The following is a 25727-nucleotide window of genomic DNA, read 5'->3' on the forward strand; positions in this document are numbered from 1 at the left end:
ATTTATAACATCGCGTGTTTGGTTTCTATTTCCAATTCAATGGTGAACTAGATACACTTAAAGAAAAATCCCATGGTAAAAAGAACTAAAAATGTGGGATGAAATGCTGCTAACAAGAAATTGACGGAGACAGCACTTGGAGAACTGTCTCCTTGCTTGCAACAAATATTAAAAAGTATATTGTTCTCAGCAAGAAAGGAGGAAAGGAAGGAAGGAAAAAAAGAGGAAGGAAGGAAGGAAGGAAGGAAGGAAGGAAGGAAGGAAGGAAGGAAGGAAGGAAGGAAGAAAGAAAGAAAGAAAGAAAGAAAGAAAGAAAGAAAGAAAGAAAGAAAGAAAGAAAGAAAGAAGAGAAAGAAAGAAAGAAAGAAAGAAAGAAAGAAAGAAAGAAAGAAAGAAAGAAAGAAAGAAAGAAAGAGAAAGAAGCTGATACTCTCAGAACTTGTCTAAATAAAGATGGAACAGATATTCAGAAAGACAAGGAAACTTTGGAGCTAGAATCTCTCTGGAGGGCATCTGCTTATCTCTACCGGAATCCTGATTTGGAGACTGAATTGACCACCACACTAGGTTTATGTCACAGTGAAAATTTGATTCTATGTTCTGTAATGTACAAAAATTCTGTAAATGCAACTCACCATATTAAGGATCAAAGGATGAAAACCTAAGATCTCAAGAGATACAGAAAAACCATTCAAGAAAATCAGTATTCATGATAAAAATTATTAAAATTAAAGGAACCTTTTTTAAGATTTTATTTATTTTTTCATGAGAGACACAGAGAGAAGCAGAGACACAGGCAGAGAGAAGCAGGCTCCATGCAGGGAGCCCAATGAGGGACTGGATCCCGGGACTCCAGGATCTCGCCCTGGGCTGAAGGTAGACGCTTAACCACTGAGCCACCCAGGTGCCCCTAGAGGAACCTTCTTAATCTACTTTTTTTTTTTTCCTACTTTCCTTGCTTTCATTCTTACTGATAGAGTTGTTTCTTTTTTCCATTGCAATTCATCTCCTTGATGGTTTGAAATATTTACACTCTATTTCTATTATTTTTGTGATTAAGTAGAAAAATTTAAACGCATAATCAATAGTAGATAACAATGAAGTTAATAACTTCACCCTTCCACCAAGTAACACAAAGCCCTTGGAAAACTTAGTCTCTGATAACATGATGCCACATCATTGGTTTTGACCCAGGAGAGATAGGAAGCCAAATGTAGTTTTTCGAAGAAGAAAAATAAAATGGTCTAAAGTTTTATAAGGATCACTGTGGCTACAGAATGGAAAATGTTGTTTGGGAAACAAAGAGGTGGAAACAAAGAGGTGGGAAAGGAGGCTCTCGTTTTTATAACACAGGAAAAAGATGGGGGCTTAGACCAGGTGGTAGTGATGTCTAAATTTTGGATGCATAAAGATGGTGACTTGAATGAGTAGGCATGAGCAGGAAGGGAGAGCAACAGGAGATCAGATTCTGGGTATATTTTGAAAGTAGAACTAATGGGATTTGTTAACAGATGTGGAATATGAAATCAAGAAAAGAGTCAAGAATAAAGCCAGGGTCTTTGCTTTTCTTACACATTAACTGTATATATGTATTCATAGAATCGTTCTGCAGAAGAACTTGGTGTTCTCTAGCAAAGCTGAAGACACTTCTGCCGTGTTTCCAATAATTTGATTTCCGTATTTTTACCCTAGAGAGACTTTTTCTCATGTGCATCAGAAGATTTGAACAAAACATCCACTCTAGCATTGTTCTTGAGAGCAAAAAAACCTGAAAACAGCAGTAAAATGGATTCACAAGCTGTGCTGTATTCATATTATGGAAAAGCATACGACTGTAAAGATACACAAATTTTAATTGCAAGTCCCAACAGGGATGGGAGACACAAATAACACTGAGCAAGCACTGAGCAAAATACACAAGCCACTGCAGTAAAGCAAGATGCCATTTATGCAGAAATTTTTTAAACCTATAAGCTAACCGATAGGTTTTAGAATACACTTAGCTTCATGCCTAGAACTGTTAAAGAAGCTCTTTAGGGCTAGCCCCCAAACGGCAAACACAAATATTGGTTCCCCTTCAAGGCAAATGAGTTACTTTGGTAAGCCACGGGATGGTTTGGTTTGTGTTTAGACACAATAACTATCAATTGAACCAGATCTACTAAGTCCACTTTGATTGGAAAAAAAACAAAAAAAACAAAAACAAAAACAAAAAAACAAGTTTTTCTCAATGGAATTGGGGTGTGGGGGTAGAGGCAAGTCAGACTGAAATGAAATGCAATATGATTCTTACTGTACTGGGTAACTTTCTGATTTCTTGTGATATTGATTCAAACCCCAAAATACTAGGCTCAAAGGCGAGAAACAAGTGAGGAAAGGAGGCAGCGTGGGAACCGAGGCACCACCAGATTTGCCCATTGGGTACCAGTAACAGCTGTTTAGAAGCAGAAGGAAACCTAGTGCTAGTTTAAGGCAAGCTTGACATTTTAAAATATGCATTAAAATTGTCAAACACATGAGTGTTTTCTAGTCTCTTTTGGGAGCTTATTTCCTACATAACTGCTCTGGAGTCATAGATGTTCAGTATGATATCATCACTCATTTGGAATCTTAAGCCCTGCTTTTGTCTTCAGTAGCTCATAAGGTCCACCCAAAGAAGGAAAACAAATTAGGATTTTGTTAGAATTACTTTCATATCGATTTGGAGCAAATTATCTTTATGAATTTGAGTCTTCCTATTCATATATATCTAATATATATCTTTTTTCATGTTTCTCAGGAAGTTTACTTTTACTTCATAGTAATAATAATAATGTGATGGAAAATACATAGTGTTATTAGATGCTTGGCATCACATTAAGCATATTGTATACCATGTAATCAGTATTTATACTTAATAATTTATTTCAAAATTCTGAGTATATTTTGTTGGATTTTTCCATCAGTATTTTATATTTTTTGTTATTTTTGCAAATGGCTGTTTCTCGCTGGTGTAGAGAAATACAATTTGCTTTTGAATACTGATCTTCTGCAAATAATGTCAGCTTTTTTCTTTCCCAAATGTGTACCTTTAATGATTGTTTTTCTTGAATCAACTGCATTAGCAAGTTTATCCAGAATCATCTGACAAGGAAATGGTGATAGCTTTTGACTTTTCTCTAAATATAAAAGGAAGGTGTTTCATGTTTCATCATTAAGTGTGATATGTCTTAATTTTCTTTGATCTGCTCTTTATGAGGTTACATTTCCATCAACAATTTGTTAAGAATAAGTATTTAAAAATTTTTTAAATTTAAATTCAAGTTAGTTAACAGATAATAGTAATATTGGTTTCAGAAAAAATGTACTTTAAATGGACATTTGACATTATCAAATGTCTTCCCTGTGGCTTTTTAAATAATTCATATGATTTTTCTTTTTGATTAGTTTATATAATGCATTATATTAATAGATTTTCTAATGTTGAACCACCTTATCTTCCTTATTAGGCCCAACTAATTGTGATGTATTAACTTCCCAAAATGTAGGTGGTACTTGTGCTGACTTAAAAACTCTATCTTTATGAGTGAGATTAGCCTGCATTTTCCTTTCTCATGCTCGTAGCTCTGGTATTCAGGTTACCCTAGCCTCAGAAAATGAGTTGGAATTTTTAAATTCTTGAGAGTTTGTGAGGCTGAAATTGGCATTGAATTTGGCAGAATTTACTTTTAAAAACATGTGAACCTGCTGTTTTCTTTGTGAGGTAATTTTCATCTGCTGATTCAATTTTCTTAATAGTCATAGAGGATGAATTAAGTTGTTTACTTTTTTGGTTTTAAAAATATATATTGTGAAATATACTGCAAAAGAATATATAAAAACATATATGTGCTACTTATAGGTAAATAATTCAGCATATATTCTTACAATGGACAATCTTGGCAGCGGCCTACAAGCAGTAACGTGCTGGCAAGCGTAACAACTGGCTCAAAACAAGTGTATACACACACATATATGCAGGTTTCTCAGACCTCTTACTGATAGACAGGATATCTAACACATAATTGAAAAGTGATAATCAAATATACCAGTAGCCTTTGTTGTAAATTCTATATGGGTTATTGGTTCTCACAGAATGCTTTCATTGATTTTTGCCAAATTCTGTCTATGGTCCACTTATGGTGGCAACTGACAAATGTAAGTTGTTCAGATATGAACATTGATATTTTCATTTGTATCAAGGAATAAGACGAAAGTATAAAAAAAGCATATGTCAGAACATAGAAAATATAGAAGAGACATGTGTCCACCTCACTTGTTCATCAAAAGTGCAAATGTCTTCTTGGTAATTTAATGATTTTTGAATACTGGAAAAAAATTTCCTCAAATCTCTTTGCTATTTACAATGTGTAGCAATTGTAGACATGACACATTTTTAAATTTAATCTCTATTTTTATCATTATCTCCACCACTTTAGGTAACAATGAAACAATAAATCAAGCCACAATTCATAAAGTTTGATGCCATCCATGGTGCAAATATTCCCACATGGCCAGCCAGTTTCAAGCTATCAGTATGAAGTCTCTGAACATGGGAGTTGGGAAAGAGATGTGCACATAAGATATTTACATCATACAGATTTGGTGGATATAATTAACCTCGAGACATAGATAATGAAAATATGGGTCAAAATAATTAGGAAATACTTTAAAAAATATTTATCACCTTTGCTTTAAATGCAGTCTGTTTCATTGTAGCTTCTATAATTTTATTTTTAAGAATGACTAGATTTAGGGACACCTGGGTGGCTCAGAAGTTGAGCATCTGCCTTTGGCTAAGGGTGTGATCCCTGTCCAGGGATTGAGCCCCACATTGGGCTTCCTGTGAGGAACCTGCTTCTCCCTCTATGTCTCTGCTTCTCTCTGTGTCTCTCAGGAATAAATAAATAAAATCTTTAAAAAAAAAAAAGAATTACTAGATTTAACAACCAACTTATAAAATACCTAAAATGTAACAATCAGGTCCCAAGATCCTTTACAGGGCAGACGTAGCTTATTGTTGCCCATAAGGCTTTATATGGCCCATGTCTGTGCTACCTCCTTTATCTTGCGGATCCAATTCCCATTTTCCTTCCTCTCACTCGCTTGCTCTAGTCCAGCTACGCTAAACTCCACATTGTCCTTTTGTTTTCTTTCTTTAAGCACATCAGATTTGTTCCTGCTTTAAGGGCTTTGAACCAGCATCTCTTTGTTAGAAGCACTCTTCCTCCAAGCAACACGGCTGTCTCCTCTCTGCTTTCCAATCTAGCAACAGTTGTCCCTTGTCAGTGAGGTTGCACATCACTGTCTAACCTTTAAATAATTGGCTTGCTACACTTAATATTTAGTGTCTGTCTTCCCCCACTCAGAACAAGGCTCATGAGAACAAGGATGTCTGTTTAATTACTGATGTTTCTGGAGCTCCTAGGACAGTGACCACCACAAAGTAGAGAGAGAGAGAGAGAGAAATGAGAGAAAGGAAAGAAAGAGAAAAGAAGGGAGAGAGAGAAAACCTATCATCTAGGCCAAGAAATATATTATCACCCCTGGAAGTTCCAAGTGTTTCCCTAATTGTTTCTTTCCTCCCCTAATTGTTTCTTTCCTCTTTCCCTCTCATGATCTAATCACTACTATGAATTTCATGATTTTTTTTTGTTTGTTTCCTAGCTGTTATTCCTGTTTGTATAATTCCAGACAACACATAGTTTAGTTTGGCATATTTGGGTGTAAATGATATCATGCAGATCATGCAGTACATATTCTTTAATGAACACCTTTCTACTCAATGGCATATTTTCTGAGCTTTATCCACAATGAGGCAAATAGCTGTTATCTGTCTCAGCAGGGAATTTGGGGATCTTGATAGAAAACATGAGACCAAAAAATGTATTCAAATATCGTACAGATTTTTTTTCTAAAAATCACTAAGTACAAAAACATTAAGTAGTTAAGTCTTTTAAATAGCATATGTATAATACATATCAATTTCTTAGCCCATAAATCAGGTGCACAAATAAAATAACTTGTGTTGTTTTTCTATGACAAAACATCATGTCTAGCTGAAGGCCCCCTGCTACAGTTCGAAGAAAACCGAAGCTCGTCATTCAAATGTTTTCACTGAAGCAGAGTAAGCCTATTCCAGTTAGAGTTCTTGACCTCCTTTTTTCTTTAAATGCCATCGAGGTTCATAATGTGATGTTACCCTTGGGATAACCACCTTGCTTGACTCCTGTTCTCTCCCTCTCATCTCCCTAGATATACCCTGTCCCATCTGCTTCTTGTTATTATCACCGGCTGCCTCTGACACTTGACCTCCTGTTTTGGCCATTTGTAGGCCGTCAGAGTTTTGCCGTCCCCCTTTTGCTTGATCTCTCATTCTCCTTTTGTCCTAATGCTTCTGAGACCTGATTGTTAAGCATCCCACCCAAACCAACTACATGGCAGGACTTTCCCTCCCAAGTGCCCGTCTCACTCTGGAGTCTGTCTCTGTGCTTTTATCCCATAGATTTCTCTTCACGTTCTGGGCCCATTTTTTTTCTTCTTAGCCAGCAATCCCTACCAGTCTCTAACAGTGCGCCTAACGATTCTATATCTGCTGCTTAGAGAAAATAAAAACACTGTTTTTAAACAACAAAAACATGTCCACATTACTTTGTATTGAATTACTTTAAAAGATTATGTTTTAAAATATTTGTTCATAAAATGTTTTAGTTATTCCTTCCCATTATCTTTTTAATGAATAAAAACTCACCATGTAAACAAAATTATAACTTTTAAGCTCCCAGGACCAAATCTTAAGCATCTTTTTGATGAAAATATATGCATACTGTTTAGATTTCAGAAGGGACATTTAAACAGAGGGAAGCAAAGTCTTTCAGATAAAAACTAGAGTTCATTCTCGGGGCACCTGGGTGGCTCAGCCAGTTAAACATCTGCCTTAGGCCCAGGTCATGATCCTAGGGTCCTGGGTTCGAGCCTGGCTTCCACTCCATGCTCAGTGGGGAGTCTGCTTGTTCCTCTCCCTCTACCCCTCATCCTACTCATGTTCTCTCTCTCTATGTTCTATGTTCTATGTTCTATATTCTATGTTCCCAAATAGAATCTTAAAAAGAAAAGAAAAAACTAGTGTCCACTCTCATTTTCTCTCTAATCATGGTTCAATAATGCAATTAACAGCTTAAATGAGATCTTACTAGTAATTTTTAAGTTGTATATTTCAAACTATTACTAAATTACATATTATGCATTTAGTTTATTCCCATTTCCAATTTCATCTCTTTAGCTGATATTCTATATTATCAGTATATTAGATCAGGGGCATGGTAGATAGACTGGAAACATTTGGAAGATCAGAATTATGAAGTTTTAAGAGGTGGTATTCACCAAAGTCACTTAAATGTAGGAGAGCTTACATACAGTTTGAACAGTGAGTATGTGCTTATTCATTTATTGTAAAAGCAGAACTCAATAGTTTTCAACTCTGGCAGCATATTAGCACCTTGGGGGCTATTTTATTTTTTAAAAGTTCAGTATGGCTTATCTCCAGTTTACAGAGGTAGTTCAAAATAGAACGCTCTTGTGCATTGAAATGAATGCAGCAGACATGGAGGGAGAGAGCAGGAAATTAGTCAGTTTATGGTCAAGACAAGCCAAGTACAGTTTAGAATCTGAGCCAGCTCCACCCTGGCAAGCTGTACTCAAGAAACAGCAGAGTGTACCTTGGTAACGATATCCCTTAAAATATCTGTGTCTCGGGTCACACATTTCCTCTGGAATGTTTACCTTCTACTCCTAGGAAAGGCAGTAGATTTTCTCTGCCTTAATCCTTGTTCTTTCTTCCTCATGGAATGTACTTCTTAGGTCCCCTCCTCTACTCTGCTTTAAAATCCTACCTATCTTCCCAAACTCCATTAACCTGCTTTCTCCAAAAAGGCTACCCCTAAGTTATAGAAGTACAGCTGTCTTATTCATACTCCAGTTGGGATATTTATCACATTATGACTTGCATTCTCAAAATGGGAAGAGAAAAAAATGCGTTCAAAAGGGGCCTACCAAAAGCAGTGTAGGAATGAGTGGAAATGGCGAGGAATTTTAGGCTGTTTCCAATTGCACATTGTCTGTTGGAGATTCCAGCCTTCCCTTCTGGAGGTGTGCATCACCTCTCCACCTAGCAAGAACCACTGTATGTCATGAGATACTGTGATTGGAGTGTGTTGCACTTAATAAAGCCGTGGAGCCTGACAAAAAATTGAGAACTATAACGAAGTCACTACAAAAATACTTACAGAGGCCTTCTACGTGCCAAACAAAAAGCTGATAGGATTTTTGAAGAGCAGAATTCATGGAATATTTATTCCTCTTCAGATCCCTAAGCCAGATGAGAACTTGGTCAGTATTGGGTAGAGGAGAATTGACTCCCATTTTATGGAGGTCTTTATTTTATGAAGGTCTCAATTTAGTGGTGAGCCCTGTAAATGAAATTTATGTTACCCACTATGTTTTATCATATATTTTTGGTTAGCGAAAAGATCTAAAAAGAGAAAAGAAACATCTGATATGTAGAAAAAGGGAAAACTAGATGTGGGGGATGTTCCCCCAAAGCCTCTTCTCTTGCACAATATCTATACTTTCTGTGTTTTCAGACACCCAAAACCTACTCACTTGCTCTCATCTTGCTTTGTGCAATATGAGAAATCACTGCAAGGATTCACAGGAGTTCTGTAGCCTCTGAAAACTCTGCGGGGAACACTGTGACAGTGGAACTTTGGGGAGTAGAGAAAACGATGGTGGGGAAGAAAGGAGCAGATTGGAGGTAGCGCTGTTGAGCAGAGGTGATGGGAGCAGAATGAGACTGAAGACCTAGGCAGGAAGTAGGGACCAGCTCTCGGAGACAGTTCTCTCTCTCAGGTGCTACTCTTCTCTGACAAATGTAACCAGAATTTCAGGGTAACACACTGCTAACACTAGCCTAGGTTCAAGACTTTGTCATATTCCCCCAATAATTCCAAATTCCAAGGACATTGAAAGCTTTGTTGTCTTAACGATACACCTCCGAGCAAAAGGAAAATTTCTTTGTCATCACTCACCTCTGTTCTTTCTCTAAAAGCCTTTTAGTCCCATATTCCTCTTGATTCACGACCTTAACTCCTCTCTTTTCCCTCTCAGCCAGTAAAAATCCCCTCATTTGTACAGCACGATTTAGCTCTGGCCTCAAATTTAACCCATTCAACAAAGCAAAAGCCTGATTATTTGTCTAAAATGATATCTCTAGTCCTTCATCCATGCCTACACATGTCTGGGATGATCGTGGTTGGCTTTTAGCATTTTCAACTTCATTAGAATCCCTAAAAAAAGCTTTGTTTCCTATTGCCGTCAGGACATTTAAAAAAAAAAAAAAATCACTGTACCTACGACCTACCTTCGTAATCAGAAAATCATCATATGAATTACAAATAAGATAGATACTTTACTTTTTCACATTTTATAATTTATTTGAAGTGTATTGAATACCTAATATTTTAGCCAAACTAGTTTATGTAAATCGTATTTTGCTAGAAAACATCATAGGCTCTCTCAACAGGAAACAAAAAGTTTGTAAAAATAGGTCTTGTATCATTGCTTGAAAAATTAAAACACAAAACCACTAGAAGTAAAGGAAATATTTAAAACTGATGGGGAAGTATTAAAATATTTAAAAGATCAAATTTACATTATGATTAGCATGACATTTTAATAGACTGCGATAGGTTCACTAATTAAACCTTATATATTGTTATTTGTATTTGAACTATCTTAAAATGCAGTATTGACTATTACAGTGTGTATAAGTGATTTTTGAAATCACGTTGGTGTTAGTGCTAAATAGGATGCAGAAACCTTTTCTACTAAAGACACGTTTACTTGCCAGGTGATAGACCGAGCTCTGCCGTGGTCTCTATCCTATTGAATCAGGCAACCAAGCCTATAATGCAGGTATTATCACCATTTTACCAATGTGAAAACTGAGGTCTGCGGGGGCAAGTTAGTTACCCAAATCACAGGTTTGCACACATATTGCAAATGAATCTTCCATATTCATTTTCACCGTTTAATATAATACCCAGAAAATAGCGTCATGGTAGTAGTAAATCCAAAAAGAGAAGACAACTTTGTCCCAAAACTTATCTCAGAGAGCAGTATAATTGCTTCATCAAATCTACTTCTGTTTAATCTCAATGCAACTTGATCCCTTGAGCTTTCAAATGTGTATGTTATATCCCATAGACATTTTTATTTTAAAATGTTGAAAACTATGAATTTGGGAGTGAAATTTTACATTGTTTATGTATCTTCCCGTGGATCATTTATACAAACAAATATTATAGCAACCTCACAAGGTAGGAATTATAGCCCTGATAAAACTGCAGGTTAGAGAATCAAAATTGTCTAAATCCATACAAGCGGTCTTTGAAAAAGGCAGGTATTTGTACTTGGTTTATCTAAATTCAAAGCCAGTGGCCTTCTGGATAGTTTCTAGATCATCTTCTAGAAGTTAGTTGTGAGAAGTTGGTTTATTTACATTTTCTAAATTTTCTCACAGAAGTCTTGTCCAAACTGTTGATGGAAGAACTGTAATAGCAGCAGAATTCAGGGGCAGCTGGGTGGCACAGTCAGTTCAGTTTCTGACTCTTGTTTTGGCTCCAGTTGTAATCTCAGGTTTGTGAGACTGAGCCCCGTCGGGCTCTGTGCTCAGGGCCGAGTCTACTTGTCCCTCTCCCTACCCCTCTGCTCCTCTCCCTACTCTCTCTAAATAAATGAATAAAGTCTTTTTTTTAAAAAAAAAAAGTAGGGGTATTAATAGTGATACTATTAAGTGAACTCCCCACTTGTATTTACGTGAACAATAAAAGTTGGAAGGAAGGTAGAAGGAGCAGGTTTGCATTCTCTTGTGATTACGGGCTACTTAGTGATGATGAAAAAATGGTTTCCCCGCAGGTCCTGGGACAAGGACAAGAAGAGATCTGTGCTGGTAGGAACACAAGTAGGAAGATGTGCTCCTTTCTCAATTTGGAAATGAAGCCGATGTATTCTGGGGCAACTTTGAGATTTTATCCATAGTTGTACATAGTCAGAATATAAGTTATTCCCAGAATTTCCAATGATCCTCTTCCTCCAAAGCATGCCTCTTGTTCTTTCTATTTGGTCAAGGGTACTCTGACAGGTGGTCCTCACTGAGTATTACAAATCATTTTTTTTCTTTCTTGAGCACTATTTTATTGTTATGCTTAACAATTTTAGCTGATTTTGTCTTTACCATCATTTAGTTGGATCACTCAGAATTTATAACATATATTGGTTCATACATAAAGTTCATGCTACATTTATATACAAATGAGTAAGTATAAGTAATTCCTGTGGTAAAATTTTCAGTATATATATATTTTAGTATGTTTTTTCAGTGTACAATGTTGTTTTCCTTAAAAATGTATGCCTATAACTCTCCTAAACTAAAGATTTAGTCAATATAAAAGTCTTATAAATAGTAAAGAAACTTAACTTCCAATCAGTTAATAGTTGCTCTGAAACCCAGAGTCAGCCAAAAATGTCCTCCTATACTTTACCATAATGTTTATGAGTTTACCAAATGCTTATGAGTTAAATAGATTACTTATATATATTAAATTATAAAAAGTAGGATGTACTGTGCATGACTATAACTCATGAGATACACACATAAGAAGAAAAGCTTAATGGTTTTCTTGATGCTTTTTCAGTAGATTAAGGAATGATAGAGTGCAGTTGTACCTGAAAGTCAAGTCATAACCTACGTAAGGGCATTGATCCTTCTAACTCTGTATTTCTACAAAGAATTCGATATTTTGTTAAGATCATTAAAATACATTAGTAGGAAAAAGACAAAAGAACAGGAAGTATGATTATATTTTTATTTTTGAAATAAGTCATAGATTCCATATTATTGCTTTATATAATATGGTCCTACATCCTAATACTTGTATACTATTTGTTAGTAGACAAATATTAATATCCTTCAAGATAGCTTCTTATTAGATTCTGAGAGTTCCTACTCTAGTTGAAGTCAACTAGAAGTGAGCTTCCTGGGCTCATTTAGGCAATCTGGGCTTTTTAGGCAACAAATCAAATGGTGAAAAAATAAGTTAAATTCCAAAAAAAAAAGGGGGGGGGGTCATTTCGTGATCATTACTAATGAACACAAAAATCACAAAGAAGTTTTAGGAGCAAAAGTAAAATATATTGAAAATTAAGAAAAATATCAATTATATTTATCTTTATAATTTCCACAATAATTCCTATAAACATGGATCATTATAAATTTTAAGTACAATTTAGTATTTCGTAACTTTTAAATAATTTTGTCTCGATATTTTTTAAATAAGCACCCTTTTTTTTCAGAAGCAAAAGCCAGTTCATGCAAACGTTAAGTTTTCCTGATCAGTAAACATCCTTAGGTAAAACTGCATGCATGGTGGCAGCTCCAGTGTGACAAAAAAAAACTTGAAGATTTCATTTACTCGCTGGAAATCTACCTGGCTCCATGAGAGAAAGGGAACCAATTTTTGCAGATTGCACATTGGCATCACTGACCACAAAGGCTACAAATTCCTTGGTTGACCTGGTTCAACTGCTGTCGCTACATCAGCATCTTTATTCTTTCAAATATCTGTTTAAATGGCATTTTGTAGCATTTCTCTTTACTGAAATAATATGTTGAGTGTCAATAAATTTTCTTTGAGCATCTTATCACTGTGTCATTTCTGCAATAAAGCTTTACAGTTTGATGTTGGATGTCCCTTTTCTAAAACATCAGAAAGGCAATATGACTTTCATAAACTTACTTTCTCCTTTACACTAATTCTACCATTTTTTTTTTAACAACTGCTGTAATAGTTCTCGGCCACTAAAAAATAAATAAAAAAGGATTGATAAAAATTCTAAGGGACAGATATCCCTGAAAAATTATTTCTATTTTTTTTTAGATTCTTTTTTATTCATTTATGATAGTCACAGAGAGAGAGAGAGAGAGGCAGAGACACAGGCAGAGGGAGAAGCAGGCTCCATGCACCAGGAGCCCGACGTGGGATTCGATCCCGGGTCTCCAGGATCGCGCCCTGGGCCAAAGGCAAGCGCCAAACCGCTGCGCCACCCAGGGATCCCTTATTTCTATTATAGTAGAAGTAGATGGCTGGAGAAAAATGGCTTCATATACTGTTCATTTGAGAATGACTTGTCCCATATATAATTCAGTTTATCAGATTAGCCAAGTTATTTTCCCCCTGAAAAACCTGATTTTTTAAGAGCTGCTCTTATATACCTTCTTTACTGTGATTCCCTAGCAGTTGACTTAATGGTTAATTATAGTGGACTAGTAGGAACACCCCAATAACTAACCAGCTGAGAATGGCTTGGTGTCTGATACCAAAGAACACATTTTCACATATGTGTTTTTACTTATTCTTACTGTCTGTCTCCACCTTAGGAAAAAAGGCTATCGTTTACCATCGGATTTAACTTCAAAGATAAGGCATAAACTCATACTAGGGAAAGACAGAAACATAGCAGCTATTAAATAAACTATACCCTGGACGGTTGTACAGTGTAGAATTAGGATCTAGAACCCTGGACCTAGACTACCTGTTTAATCCCGGTCCCACCACTTACTTGCTGTGTAACATGGAGCAAGTTATTTAATCTCTCAGTTTCAGTTTGCAGAGTTCTAAAGTGAGGATCATAAAAATTGTGTCTATCTCAAGGGCTGTTGTGAAGATTAGATGAGTCAATACATAAGAAGTATTTAGAATTTAGTGTTTTCCACAGTAATTCTTATTACTCTTCTGGGCTCACATATGTGCCCCCAAACTACATGGAGATCTTCCTTAAGGAGTTATATTATGGAAAAACACTGCTTGGTCACGACAATTTTGGTTTGAGATAAAGCAATGGAATATTTCATGAGAAAATGGATCAATTCCATCAATCAAGTGGGCAGATGTATGATGAATGGGTCTTGGCTCTCCTGTCAACTTTCAATTCTTAATTAGTCCAACAGAATTACCTCTAGAGTATCTCTCCAAAAGACATTTTGGATTTTCTCTCAAATCCATCCAGTTTGCAGGAGTGAGTGAAGGAATGGAAGTGGCTTATTCTGAATGACTGTTGAGCTGAAAATGAAGTGTTCTCCTAAATTCTTTCTGTTGAGGATTCCGCCGCTTAATATACTTGCCTTTATTTTTTCTTGGCATAGAACCCTTGAGGAAACAAACCAAATTTTTAGAAAGCATTCTGCAGACCTAAATGCTCTTAAAAAGAAAAGATTTTAGCTAACCCAGTTAGCTTAGTTTATAACAATCCTACTTATTTTCCAAAAGAATATTTTACCATCTTAGTTTTCATCCCTTAACGTATGCCTAAATTTAGACCAATTACAATCCAAACTCTTGAGTTCTGACTTTACTCCCTCTGAGACTCTTGTTCAGGCTTTAGCTAATATAATGTTCCCTTGTTAACTATAGAAATCTAGGAAATTTGCAGAAATAATGCAATAAAAAAGATTTATAGCTGAAATCTTTTCCTTTCTTTCATATATTTCATTTCTATGAAGAAATTATGAAAAAAATGAAAGTGAATAAAAAATGATTCGAAAGATACCTTCAGGTAGGATTTAATATGTAAGCCTTCAAGAAGAAATGGTGAAAATTGTCAAGAATCTGATGTTCAAACTTCATTTCCATAACCTCTTCGAAGCCCAGTGTAGCCCTATTCTTTGGTAAGACAACTGGTAGCCAGTGATCTTGGAAGTCGACTAGTTTTGATTTGTATCAGGAAACTTTTGTGGAAGTAAGGAGGTATTCAGCAAAAAGACCTACTTAATCGTGTTAACTCATCACTCTAAACAGATTCATTCTGTGTTCCCATATCACCCATCCTGAGCTATGCTTCTATAAAATATGCTGAGCAAGTCTGATGATTAAAGAAAACCCAGAGACTGGTAAGAAATAGAAATCTCGTTAAATAAAAGAAGTTCAACAAGAATAAGATAATAGTTTTGATGTTCGTAATGTAGAAATAATAGAGAACTCATGATTTATTTTAAGTAAACTCACCTCCATCATGAGAGTCATCCTGTTATATGAGTATTGATAGATTAGAGACTGTGCCACTCCCCACAATCTTGGCTGAATGTTGTAGATCAATAAAGTGCTGTGTGGCTAATTGCTTAAAGTGCTTTTATTTTAAAGCATGGATTTACCATTTATAAGTGTACTGCGATAGAACAACTTGCATTACGACCAAAAGAAGCAATTTATTCCATTATAACTTTTAAAAACTCTTAAATAGGACCTCTCCGCACATCCCTCAAGTAGCCTCGCCTCACAGCCAGCCTAAGCTAGCTAGGGGCATGTACATAGGAGAGAAAATAGCATGGGAGGCATTTTTAGAGAACACTAGCCCTTCTCATCCCAGGTTAAAGGACAGCTAGTTATGTGAGATTGATTTCTATTTTGGCTGAGTTTTGAACTTTAATCAAGATAGCTACCTACTAAGTCCTCTGGGATTTGTGGCCTAAAGCCAAATAAGATGGAAGAAACAATTACTTGTTTGGGGTTTAGTTTTCCCCAATTCAACCAATCTACAAATTTGTCAAACAATCTTTACAGTCTACATCTAAAGGCTCAAATTTTGAATTCTGCATACCATCAATATTTGCCAAATCTGCTTTCCATAGCAGGTACCTACCTGCTGAAAATTATGTACTCAGCTTGATGAAGATTGTAAGTAGTTTTTGTCTCCCTGGGGAAAATGAAAACCAAAAATCAAAGGAGACATACTCTCCTGACTCTTTCTTCTGTAGATGGAAACTCATACAGAAAAAAGTCTCTCCCCTGAAGAATTTGATCATAAACACTAATAATTAGGGAACTTGTGATGTGTGTGGTCTCTAGAAACAATGCATTGTCCTTGTTGTGGATGAATATGCAAGGAAAACAGAGCAATCTGAGATCCCTAACATCTATGGTGCAGTGTTGGCTGTGGTGCTGCAGGGTGGAGAGTCAGAAATCACTGCGACTCCTGGAGTCACAAATCCCTATTATTTCTCCTCCCTGGCATTAGCAAGAAAGCATTTGATTCCTTCTTGCAGCCTTTTGCATTGAAATCCCCCTGAGTGTAGGATTTGTGTGGACCTTGGTATCTGAATCCTGTCTCTACTGTAGGTTTTACTACACAGAATGGCAGTAAACAGAGTTTTGTTTCTTAGAAAATGCTTCCTACAGTTCTTACTATGGAACCATTCATTCTTCTCTGAAGAACTGAATTTTGAATCCTAGTAGCTAGCCAGAGCAGGAAGATGAAAAATGAAAAATGTCATGTTTACTCTACACTTCTCAAGTTGAAACTTTGCAATCATTTCTGTCCAAGCAACAAGGAATGCTTTCAGCCTTTCAAATCTAATAGAAACTTGCCCCTTTGGGTCAGGGAGTTAGCCCTGTGTGACCAAACTCTTTGGTTTAGTAGTAAAGTGTATGGCTCCAGGGTTGAAGGGCCAGCTCTGCTCCTTAGATGGTATATGACCTTGGGCAATAAAAATTGTTCAAAGGATTAAATGATAAAATATATGAAGCACTTAGCATAGTGTAAGCATTCTCTAAATGTTAACTACTGTTTTTGCTGTTGCTGCTAATAGGGATAATATAAAATTTGTTACTCTGATGCATTAATTTGTATTCTTTCTTACTCAGGTCATTCATTACTCATTATTGGTTCAATAAACCAATATATAACAACATGTTCATGTTAGAATACATAATACATATAGACAGTTTTAACAAGAATTGTAAATTGTAATGGCTGTATTATTACAACTTGATGATTTTGTTCCTATTCCACTCTTGTTACTGGTGAGTTCTTTATCAGTATTTTTGCCCACTGTAAAAGTTTCTCTCAAAAAATTTTAAGAACCAGTGAATTACTCTTATTCCTCTTTTAGTGAAGTCTATTCTTTTTGCTCTGTTCTGTTCTAATCTAGTCCTAAGTAACAAAATATTAAATCAGAGGTTTAAGCTAAGAGTCTAAGATTTTAGAAAAAAATCCTGTGAGTCAGGAATTTCAAAGAAGATTCAAAGCCAATTATGAGATGCTTATGATCGTTACCCAACTCAAACAAATGAAAGGGTCAGGTTATTAATGGTTGAAAAAGGATCCGCGAGGAGAATTTCTTTAATGAACTATCTGCTGTGGGGGAAGGTATAGAAATGTTTCCCTCTTTACCCCAAATCAAGAGAAGAGAACTGCATCAGGACCCTCAGGGATATTAGGAATGGAGTGTAATTATTACATGAGATGGAAAAGATTAGCTGGTGACAGATGAGCCACATGAGAGGAGGCTATGTAAGTTTCAGTCTTTCCTCAAGTAATTTATGGGAACAACAGCTTCATGAGTGTTTTGTGTAAACCAAATGGGCCCCACCCATATTTGGAAGAATGAAAGAACCTCAGCAGACAGAAGCTGAAGATGCAACAGTAAATTTCCAGGGGGCTTTGAACATCGTAAAGGATAACGAGGTGATAAGATGGCTCCAGCCATGGCCTCTGGCAAGAAGTCCCTGAAGAGCCCATGAATGTGTCCATCAAAGAATTAGCTCTAAACACCTGCCAGGTCTAGTGAGTATGAAGCCATCCTACCATGGTGTAGGGACTTGGCTTCTACAACTCAGCCCTTTCCCTCCTTTGCTCCAGCTCAGGAGTCAAGGTAGCCAGTTGGGGGAGAGTGAAACAGAAAGAAGCATCGACCATGCCTCACCATCACACACCATTTCTGGGCTCCACCACAAACTCAAGGTTGGAAAGGAATCTTCTATGATCTTTAAGATTGATGTGTAACATATATGACCAGACTAATATCAGAATGGAGACTTTGGCAACTTAATGTGATCACATAATGTTTTTATTATCTAAGGATGATTGCAAAAGTCATGATACTACCTGAGAACTTCATCCTGGGATAAAAGAGAATTTTCCCTTTTTGAATATATTTTAAAGAGAAAGCAGGAGACAAAATAATTTTGCTTCATAGTAACACCCCATAAGGTTTATATGCTCACTAATTTTATAACCTCAATAAAAGATCTGTTGCAACTGAGACAACACAATCTTACAATATATGTTAAAGGAATGATCTCAAAGATAACTGGTCTTACTTACTGGTGTAGCTTATCTATCTACCTATTTTGAGAGAGAGAGAGAGAGAATGAGAGAGTGGGGGCAGGGAGGGGGAGAGAGGGAGAGAGAAAATCTTAGACTCCACACTTAGTGCAGAGCTCCACTTGGGATTCGATCTCACAGCCCTGAGATCATGACCTGAGCCTAAACCAAGAGTAAGATGCTTAAACCAACTGTGCCACTCTGGTGCCCCTTAAGTGTTAGTATATTTTTGACCAAAGTTCAAACAGAAAGAACGTGCCATCATATATTTCCTGAAATATCAAAGTACTTTGAGTAATTGCTTCAAAAATAAATTTCCGCTAATTTTGTTTACTTTCTTTTTCACATAAGACTCTTTTATCTATACATTTTGCTTTATATTTTTATTTTTGATAGATTCTCTTCAACTTCTCTAGAAATATTGGCACATTTTTCATGTTCATTTTTTTCTTCATGGTTTATATAGAAGATGAGTTATTCTCGGATTATAAATTTCATTAGTGTGTTTGGCAAATTATGTCTTATCTTAAAGATCAGTATTCTAATTAGACATTTGTTTAAATTCATAGCGACTAAAGGGTATGTGGTAAAAGGCACTGATAATTACAGAGTTTGTTTAAAACAATTTGTTTTGATTAAAAAATTCAAGAAAGGGGCACCTCGGTGGCTCAGTCGGTTAAGCATCTACTCTTGATTTCGGCTCAGGTCATGATCTCAGGGTCGTGAGAATCAAGCCTGACCTCCAGCTCACGCGAAACATGGAGCCTCCCCCCTTTCCCTCTGCCCCAAATCCCCCCCAAAAAATCAAAGAAAAGCATGCATAATTTTTATGTTTGATTTAGTAGGTGTCATCTATTTCAGTTTTGTATTACCAGCTTAAATTGCAACTTCACAATGTTGTACAACCCCCAGGAGATGACTTGTACTCTTTAAATCCACAGTCTGAAAAGACGATATTTGATATCTTTGGAGAAATGTGCCACAGAATCCATTGTATAACTGAATCTTCAATATTTGACTAAATTGCTTCAGATTCCTGACCTTATTAGGTTTTTTCCACAGGCTTATTTTGTTTATTTGTCTGCTTGTGTTTTAGGTGAACCAGATCTTCATAAGAACTCAGAAGATCTAGTAAACGCTGAAGAAAAACATGTGGATACACATTCATAGGTTTGAAATACCTTACAGGCTTCTGTCATTTTAAACATGAGAGGTAATTTTATTTTTTAGACAAGAAACCTAATTTCTGAAGTGAATGGTTCGTAGAATATCATTAGAGACAAAGCTATCTCATTGCAGTGTCCTCCTGGAATCTTTAAAAAAAAAAATCTCTCCTATTTTCTGAAGCAAAATCTTAAATGTGTACTTTTTCAAAGAGCTTAGTTTGCTCATTGATAAAAATTATCCTCAGCGAGACATGTTAGTCCTTTAAAAATAATAATCTGTAGGCTGTGGAGAGATTTAATCATGATCCCCTTTCTACTTCATGTAGGAAATATGAATGTTAACACTAGGTGACAATAACAAAGCAAGGACATATTAGGAAACAAATAATCAGTGTTTGCTCAAATCTATAGACATTTGTTTGCATCAGGGGTTCTCTTTTTAAAAGTTCAGCTTCTGAGGCTTGCCCTCGACCTATAAAATTACTAACTCTGGGAATCATGCCTTGGAAATCTTAATTTTTAATAATTCTGTCTGTGGTATTTCTGTACACTAGAGTTAAGGACCGTGGTCTTGGGTCTGCCTACAGGGGAAGTGCCAGCTGTTAGAAGGGAAGGATGTGTATTTATAGTGGAGATGTTGTAGGGTCTCCTTAAAAGCTGAGAAACAAAACTCTCTGTGTTATACTGAGCCCTGCTCTTGGGGTGATGGTGGGGGGCAGGGAAGAAAATGCTGAGGGATCCTATACCAAGACTTTGAGATGCCGTCAGTAGCTCCTCACATATTGCTTTAGATATAAAAGAGTTAAACTGTGGTTAGCTTTTAGGATGATTCATCTCCGTATTTGTGAGTTGGTTATAAGACTGTCTTTTATTGATAAATAAATAATAGCAACTATCAAGTGTCAGACCAGTGAACATCTCACGTGTATTAATCTCGGTTAGTCCTCTCAACAATTTCAGAGTTGGTGATTGTGAAATCATATGTAAAATTCTTTACATATGAAGCTTGGGTGGAAATCAAGCCCACAGAGTGGCTGTTCAGCAATTAAAACCCATGTATGTCTATATTTAACAATTTTAACATATTGTCTCATATTAGCTATAGCAATTTCTCTTCATACCCTCCATCCAAACTGTAAATTTATTACCTTTAGAGCCCATGGCTGTTTCTGAAGAGTTCTTTTTTTTTTTTAAGATTTTATTTATTTATTCATGACAGAGCGAGAGCAAGAGAGAGACAGAGACACAGGCAGAGGGAGAAGCAGGCTCCATGCAGGGAGCCCGACGTGGGACTCGATCCTGGGTCTCCAGGGTCACACCCCCAGCTGAAGGCGGTGCTAAACCTCTGCACCACCGGGGCTGCCCTGTTTCTGAAGAGTTCTTAGGTTCTGATGATATAGGATGGACCCTCAAAGCATATTTTAGGGAAAACTAGATTCAGTGGAGTATTTATAGATGCTTTAAGTACAAAAAATTTTTTTGTGTCAAATAAATACCATTTGAAAACTGAGTTGAACAAAATTAAGCAAGTCTTTCCTACTGGGTATCTTCAAGCCAGTGCACACTATGAAGCTTCAAAAGAAAAAGGTTTACAATCAGCATTTCTTACATGTTTATAATATGGAACTGGAATATTTATGAACATTTTCCAAAAACTGTGTGCAGGGGACACGGGTCGCCAGTACCTTCGTAAAAATGACTGTCCGATCTATGAAGAAGTCTATGGCAAAGTGTATATTATATATATTTACAGATAAAATATCTGTAAAATTCTGGCATCCCATCAGTAAGGTGTTTCAGTGGGATTCAACTGGCAGTTAATGAAGTCTCTTTTATCTTTTTTTTTTCAACTAAAAAGACCCCAACGCTGGAAAGATTTGAGACCCACTCAAACAGCAGTGTGCACACTGAAGCAGGCTGTTAGACCATTGTTTTTTCTGTCCACACTAGCCAAATGCTGTAGTGTTCTTTTCAATTTGAGAAAGCTCTGCCTTCAGTTCACAGTCTTCCAGAAATCATGACCTGCAGTAGGTGAGATTTATACACCTTCAAGAAATAGGCAGGTCTCTTAAATAAGGGAAGTAGAAAACCAAAAGGAGTGGTGACATTTGGGAACAGTGACTCAGGCCCAGGGTCTGGGAGACAAGAGCGGTGGTCAGCCTTGGAAACAGGAAGGACACAGTGCACCTGACCTAAAGGCTGCAGCCAGCCAGTCTTTGCCTCCAGCATATTTTCACCATGCACAAATTAGGGACCAGTGTTTCCAGGTGTTTCCATTGGCTAAGAGACTTTTTTTTTTTTTTTGTAAAACCTTTCCATTTTTAATGTTGGCTCAAAGTGTTTTTGAAACACTGTGTAGAACAAACAAAATATATGTGAAGGTCAGATTTTGCCTCCAGGCTCCCAGGTTGCATTTTTTTTTTTCCAGGTTGCATATTAACCACATTTTCTTTGTGACCTCTAGCTAACTGTTTCCCTGGCTGCCGTGGGGAAAGTATAGACCTTACGGCAGCCTGGCTGTATCTCTGAGAGCCATTGCCTGTTTCATTCTCGGTGTGTGGGCCCCAGTATGAGATATTTTCCCACGAAACACTGAGGTCTAATTCAATGTGCCCCATGAGAAAACCTCATAAATCAACACTACACTTAGGGCAAGAAACCAACCTTTGAAATCTACTTTTCACATTGTTGAATAACTTCACTATTATTTCTGAGAGATTTCCGTCCACAAAACTATTTGGTTTTGCTTACTTTTTAAAACCGTTTTTGTTAATTAGAGTGAATGAGATTGGAAGTGGATGTACAATGCCATGCTGCTTTATCATTTACAAAGATGCTAGAATATAATTTACCATATTGTCTTCCTTGAAGGACACGCCAGAGACTGATGGCGCTCCAAAAGCAAACCAATATCAGAGCTGGCACTCACGGGGAAGGACGTGTTCCCTCTTCCTACCAACACCTGCTCTTTGGTGTTGAGTGCACCGTCCAAGGAGAGGTCAAAGCCTAACGGAGTGCGGGCTGGATGTCGTCGGTGCATTTGCTTTATTTGACTTACTGATTTAAAATCTCTTTGAATGTCGTCACACAGGACTTGTTCTCTCTAGTTCACTACAGTCCTCGTGACTCCACTGGTTTTACACTCACACAGGCCCGCTTACCCCATATATACTGCCTTCTTGGCTTGTATAGCTACTTGGGTTTGGACTTCTGATCCAGACAATCCAAAGTTTTAGTAGAATTAAAATATACAGACAGACACATGCACACACAGAGAGACGAAAAGAAGACGACGACTCCCAGCTGGTAGAAAGCCATTATCTTTTCTGTATTGACAAAACCCTTATTTTTTATTATTATTATTTCTTAAAACCCTTTTTTCTGACAAGGTATATAAAGTCCAAGGTGATACCACCACACAGTAATCGATGCATGTGTATGACCGAAACATGATCCTCATTTTTGTTTGGATTTTATTTCAGGATAATGAGAACAGGACCAGAACATCTTAAATCCTCAACTTTCCACACAGCTATGTTCTCCTTTTTCAACACACATCTGGATAGGGCCATTTTAATGGACTCTTAGGAGGAACTCGTAAGAAGAAGAACATAAATTCTGAGCTAGTAACTCCAGCCAACCAAGTACATCCAAAGTTGCCATCAGATTTTTTGGCCAGTGCTTCTGCCATTGTCCTTCCCCCAACAAACAGTCTTGGAGGAGATGTTTTGATTGTTTTGACCCAGCTTTTTCAAGCAAGTCTGAGAAATTTTGAAGACAAAGGTTGGATAGGTTAAAATTGTCATCACTCTGAGCCCAGGTATAGCATAGGGGACTTGGTGACATGTACAAAAGATGAAGCATTTTAAAAATTTACTTCCTTATATCCTTTTATGCAGAGTTCTATAATTACAAATATTTCAAGGTTTTAAGTAAAAGCAAAGCAAAATTATGGCGGGAAATTTTTTTTTTCGCCTCTCTGAAGAATGGGCTATTTAGATTGTCTTTATTTTAAATACACGGAAGCAACATGAGAGGTGGGGCTGCTCAGAAGCTGTGGTTGACGGCCTGTGACAACAATGGAGCTTTACCCCGGCTCTACGACCTGATGACCAACCACTTCATTGTAACTCTCACGCTGGGAAACTGCAGTGAGACCCATCCCTGAAACCAGTGGACCAACTGGCATCCATGCCTGTGGTTTCAAAGCACTAAGACATCACCCACCTGAGCGTCATCACGATGCAAGTCCCATGTTCCCTACACTCCAGGGTAAGAAGAACCCTCACCCATTGTTGGAGACAGCTGTGAGGACTGAGAATGAAATTTGCCTTCTGGGGTGTTGATGCCATCAGGACATGACAAAATATATCACAGGCCCAGGGATAAGTGACAAGAAGTATGTGTGTGTATTGAAAAATATCTATGAAAATGGAAACCCATCCTTTTCTGTACAGATAATATCATTTGGCGTGACTTGATAGTTTTACTACACAGAAACAGACTGCAACTCTTGGAGACTCTGCTTGCCTGTCATGTCTTGCCTGAGCATGTGCAGAGCCTTTCCTTTGCCCCCAACTGAAGAACAACTTTTGTTTGTTATTAGCTGACAGGAAGGGTCAAGCACAATGAGGGGTTGTGACTTTTCACCGTGCAAACACGTCCATGATTCTGAAACGAATCTGTGTGGTGGAAGGTAGGAACTGGATGGAAAAAATCAAGAGTAGCCATCAATTAAAGAATAAAGTGAAGGAGAGTCCATCCATCCTATCAGTTTTCTGTTGCACCTGCTTTTTTCTTGGGTTCCACAATGCTAAGCAATATTTTAGAAAGCGATATAATCAGAAGCTTTTAAGTCTGAGTGGTGGGATTTTACGATCCACAACTTAGATCTCCTTTAATGTGTAAGCCATATTCTAAATGCATATTAGGTATGCATCATTCTAATTTAAGATATATTTGTGCATAGACTGTGTATAAAATGCCTTTAAATGTTCTGTGAATAAGGTCCTTAGTTTTTGGTTCACCTGAATCTTGTGTAGAACTCAGCTAAATAATTGAATTGTATCATAGACATTATAATGCAATTGATATTTTAAATGTAAGCAGTACGGATTGATCTCTGATGATGCGGTGGGGGGAGATTTATAGATATGTACATCATGGTGACTTTTTTGTCTTTTAACTATGGACTTTTTATTTCTATTTATGAAGAAATGAGAACTACTGCTTTCAGTGTCTTTTTAAAAGTAGCTACTTACCAGCTAGAAAATATTCTGCATTTAAAATAGAATCTGACTCTCTGGGAAGCGTAATTACTTTTGTTCTTATTCCAGCCAGTCGTCTTTTGGAAAAGCTAGAGAATCTCTCCGGGGAGAAGTAACTTGGAACATTGCTTCTCAAGGATCATAGGAAACTTGTCCACTTTGTTCCTATTGATATTTTAGGACCTATAGACTTTGTTAACTAAAAAGAGAGAGAGAGAGAGAGAAATATAATGAATTCATCAGTTTCTGTATATGGCCTCTCACCTAATTTTCCAGGTTATTTAACTTACAAAGCACCGTGACTGAATTTCCAGAGGGAGTGGAGAAATAGGGTCTACTTCTTTAGAATCGGCACGCTGTCAGTGCGCTTTTTCTTTGCCTCGCCCCCCTTCCTCTCTGCATACCCTCCTCCCCCCCTTCCACTTGTCTCCTTTCCATCTCCCTTATTCTCTCTTCCTTCCAGGGTAGCTACTAATTAGCGCCAACGGGAGGGAGTCAGGGCGGAGGTGGGCAGGGCCCACCCTTTCTGCAAACACCAATGCCGGGTGGGCCCTGAGGAGGGCGGGTGAGTCAGGCTGCTGCACCTCGGCCTTCCTGCTTTGCATTTCGATCCTCAGCTACACGACACATACCTAACAATGCCACACGTCTCTTGATTTAACCAGTAGCCCTTTTATTTCATTTTTAACATGCCAAGCTACAATTCCTGTGTTTTTATTCTGCTGTAATTCTCTGTATTTCCTATTACATATGATTGTTAAATAAATCATACTTGAGGGAAAATAATTGTGAAACACTTGGTGTCTGATATCATTCCATTTGGTGGGGCACGGACAAGTTGGAGAAATCAGAAAATCAGGCAGATTGCCAGCTCTGATAGGAGTCCTCTCAGAAAATAATTTTCATTCTATTAAGGAAATACCCTTTGGACATCTATCATTGGGCTGTTATCCGCAAGCTCATGGCCAGATGCGTGTTGCTGACGGGAATCTGAAAAGCTGAATCTTATCTCCATAAATGTCGTATCTCATTGTGGAGATCGTTCCTACACATAATGACC

General features: G+C 37.1%; 1 protein-coding gene across 7 annotated transcripts in view; it reads left to right on the plus strand.

Moving 5' to 3' along the window:
• Positions 1-25461, plus strand: part of PDE1A (phosphodiesterase 1A) — a 335038-nt gene extending 309577 nt beyond the window's left edge. For 6 of the 7 annotated variants that reach the window (XM_072811394.1, XM_072811390.1, XM_072811389.1 and 3 more), the window contains 2 exons: positions 19331-19447; positions 22883-25461. In XM_072811394.1, the coding sequence (XP_072667495.1) occupies positions 19331-19404 (74 nt within the window). In that variant the 3' untranslated portion in view covers positions 19405-19447; positions 22883-25461. Of the gene's footprint in view, positions 1-10992; positions 12424-19330; positions 19448-22882 lie in introns of those variants that run through there. The other variant, XM_072811391.1, reaches the window with a different exon arrangement.
• Positions 25462-25727: the final 266 nt, after the last annotated feature.

The sequence above is a fragment of the Canis lupus genome, chromosome 34, assembly GCF_048164855.1.
Source record: "Canis lupus baileyi chromosome 34, mCanLup2.hap1, whole genome shotgun sequence".
NCBI classification, from domain to species: Eukaryota; Metazoa; Chordata; class Mammalia; order Carnivora; family Canidae; genus Canis; species Canis lupus.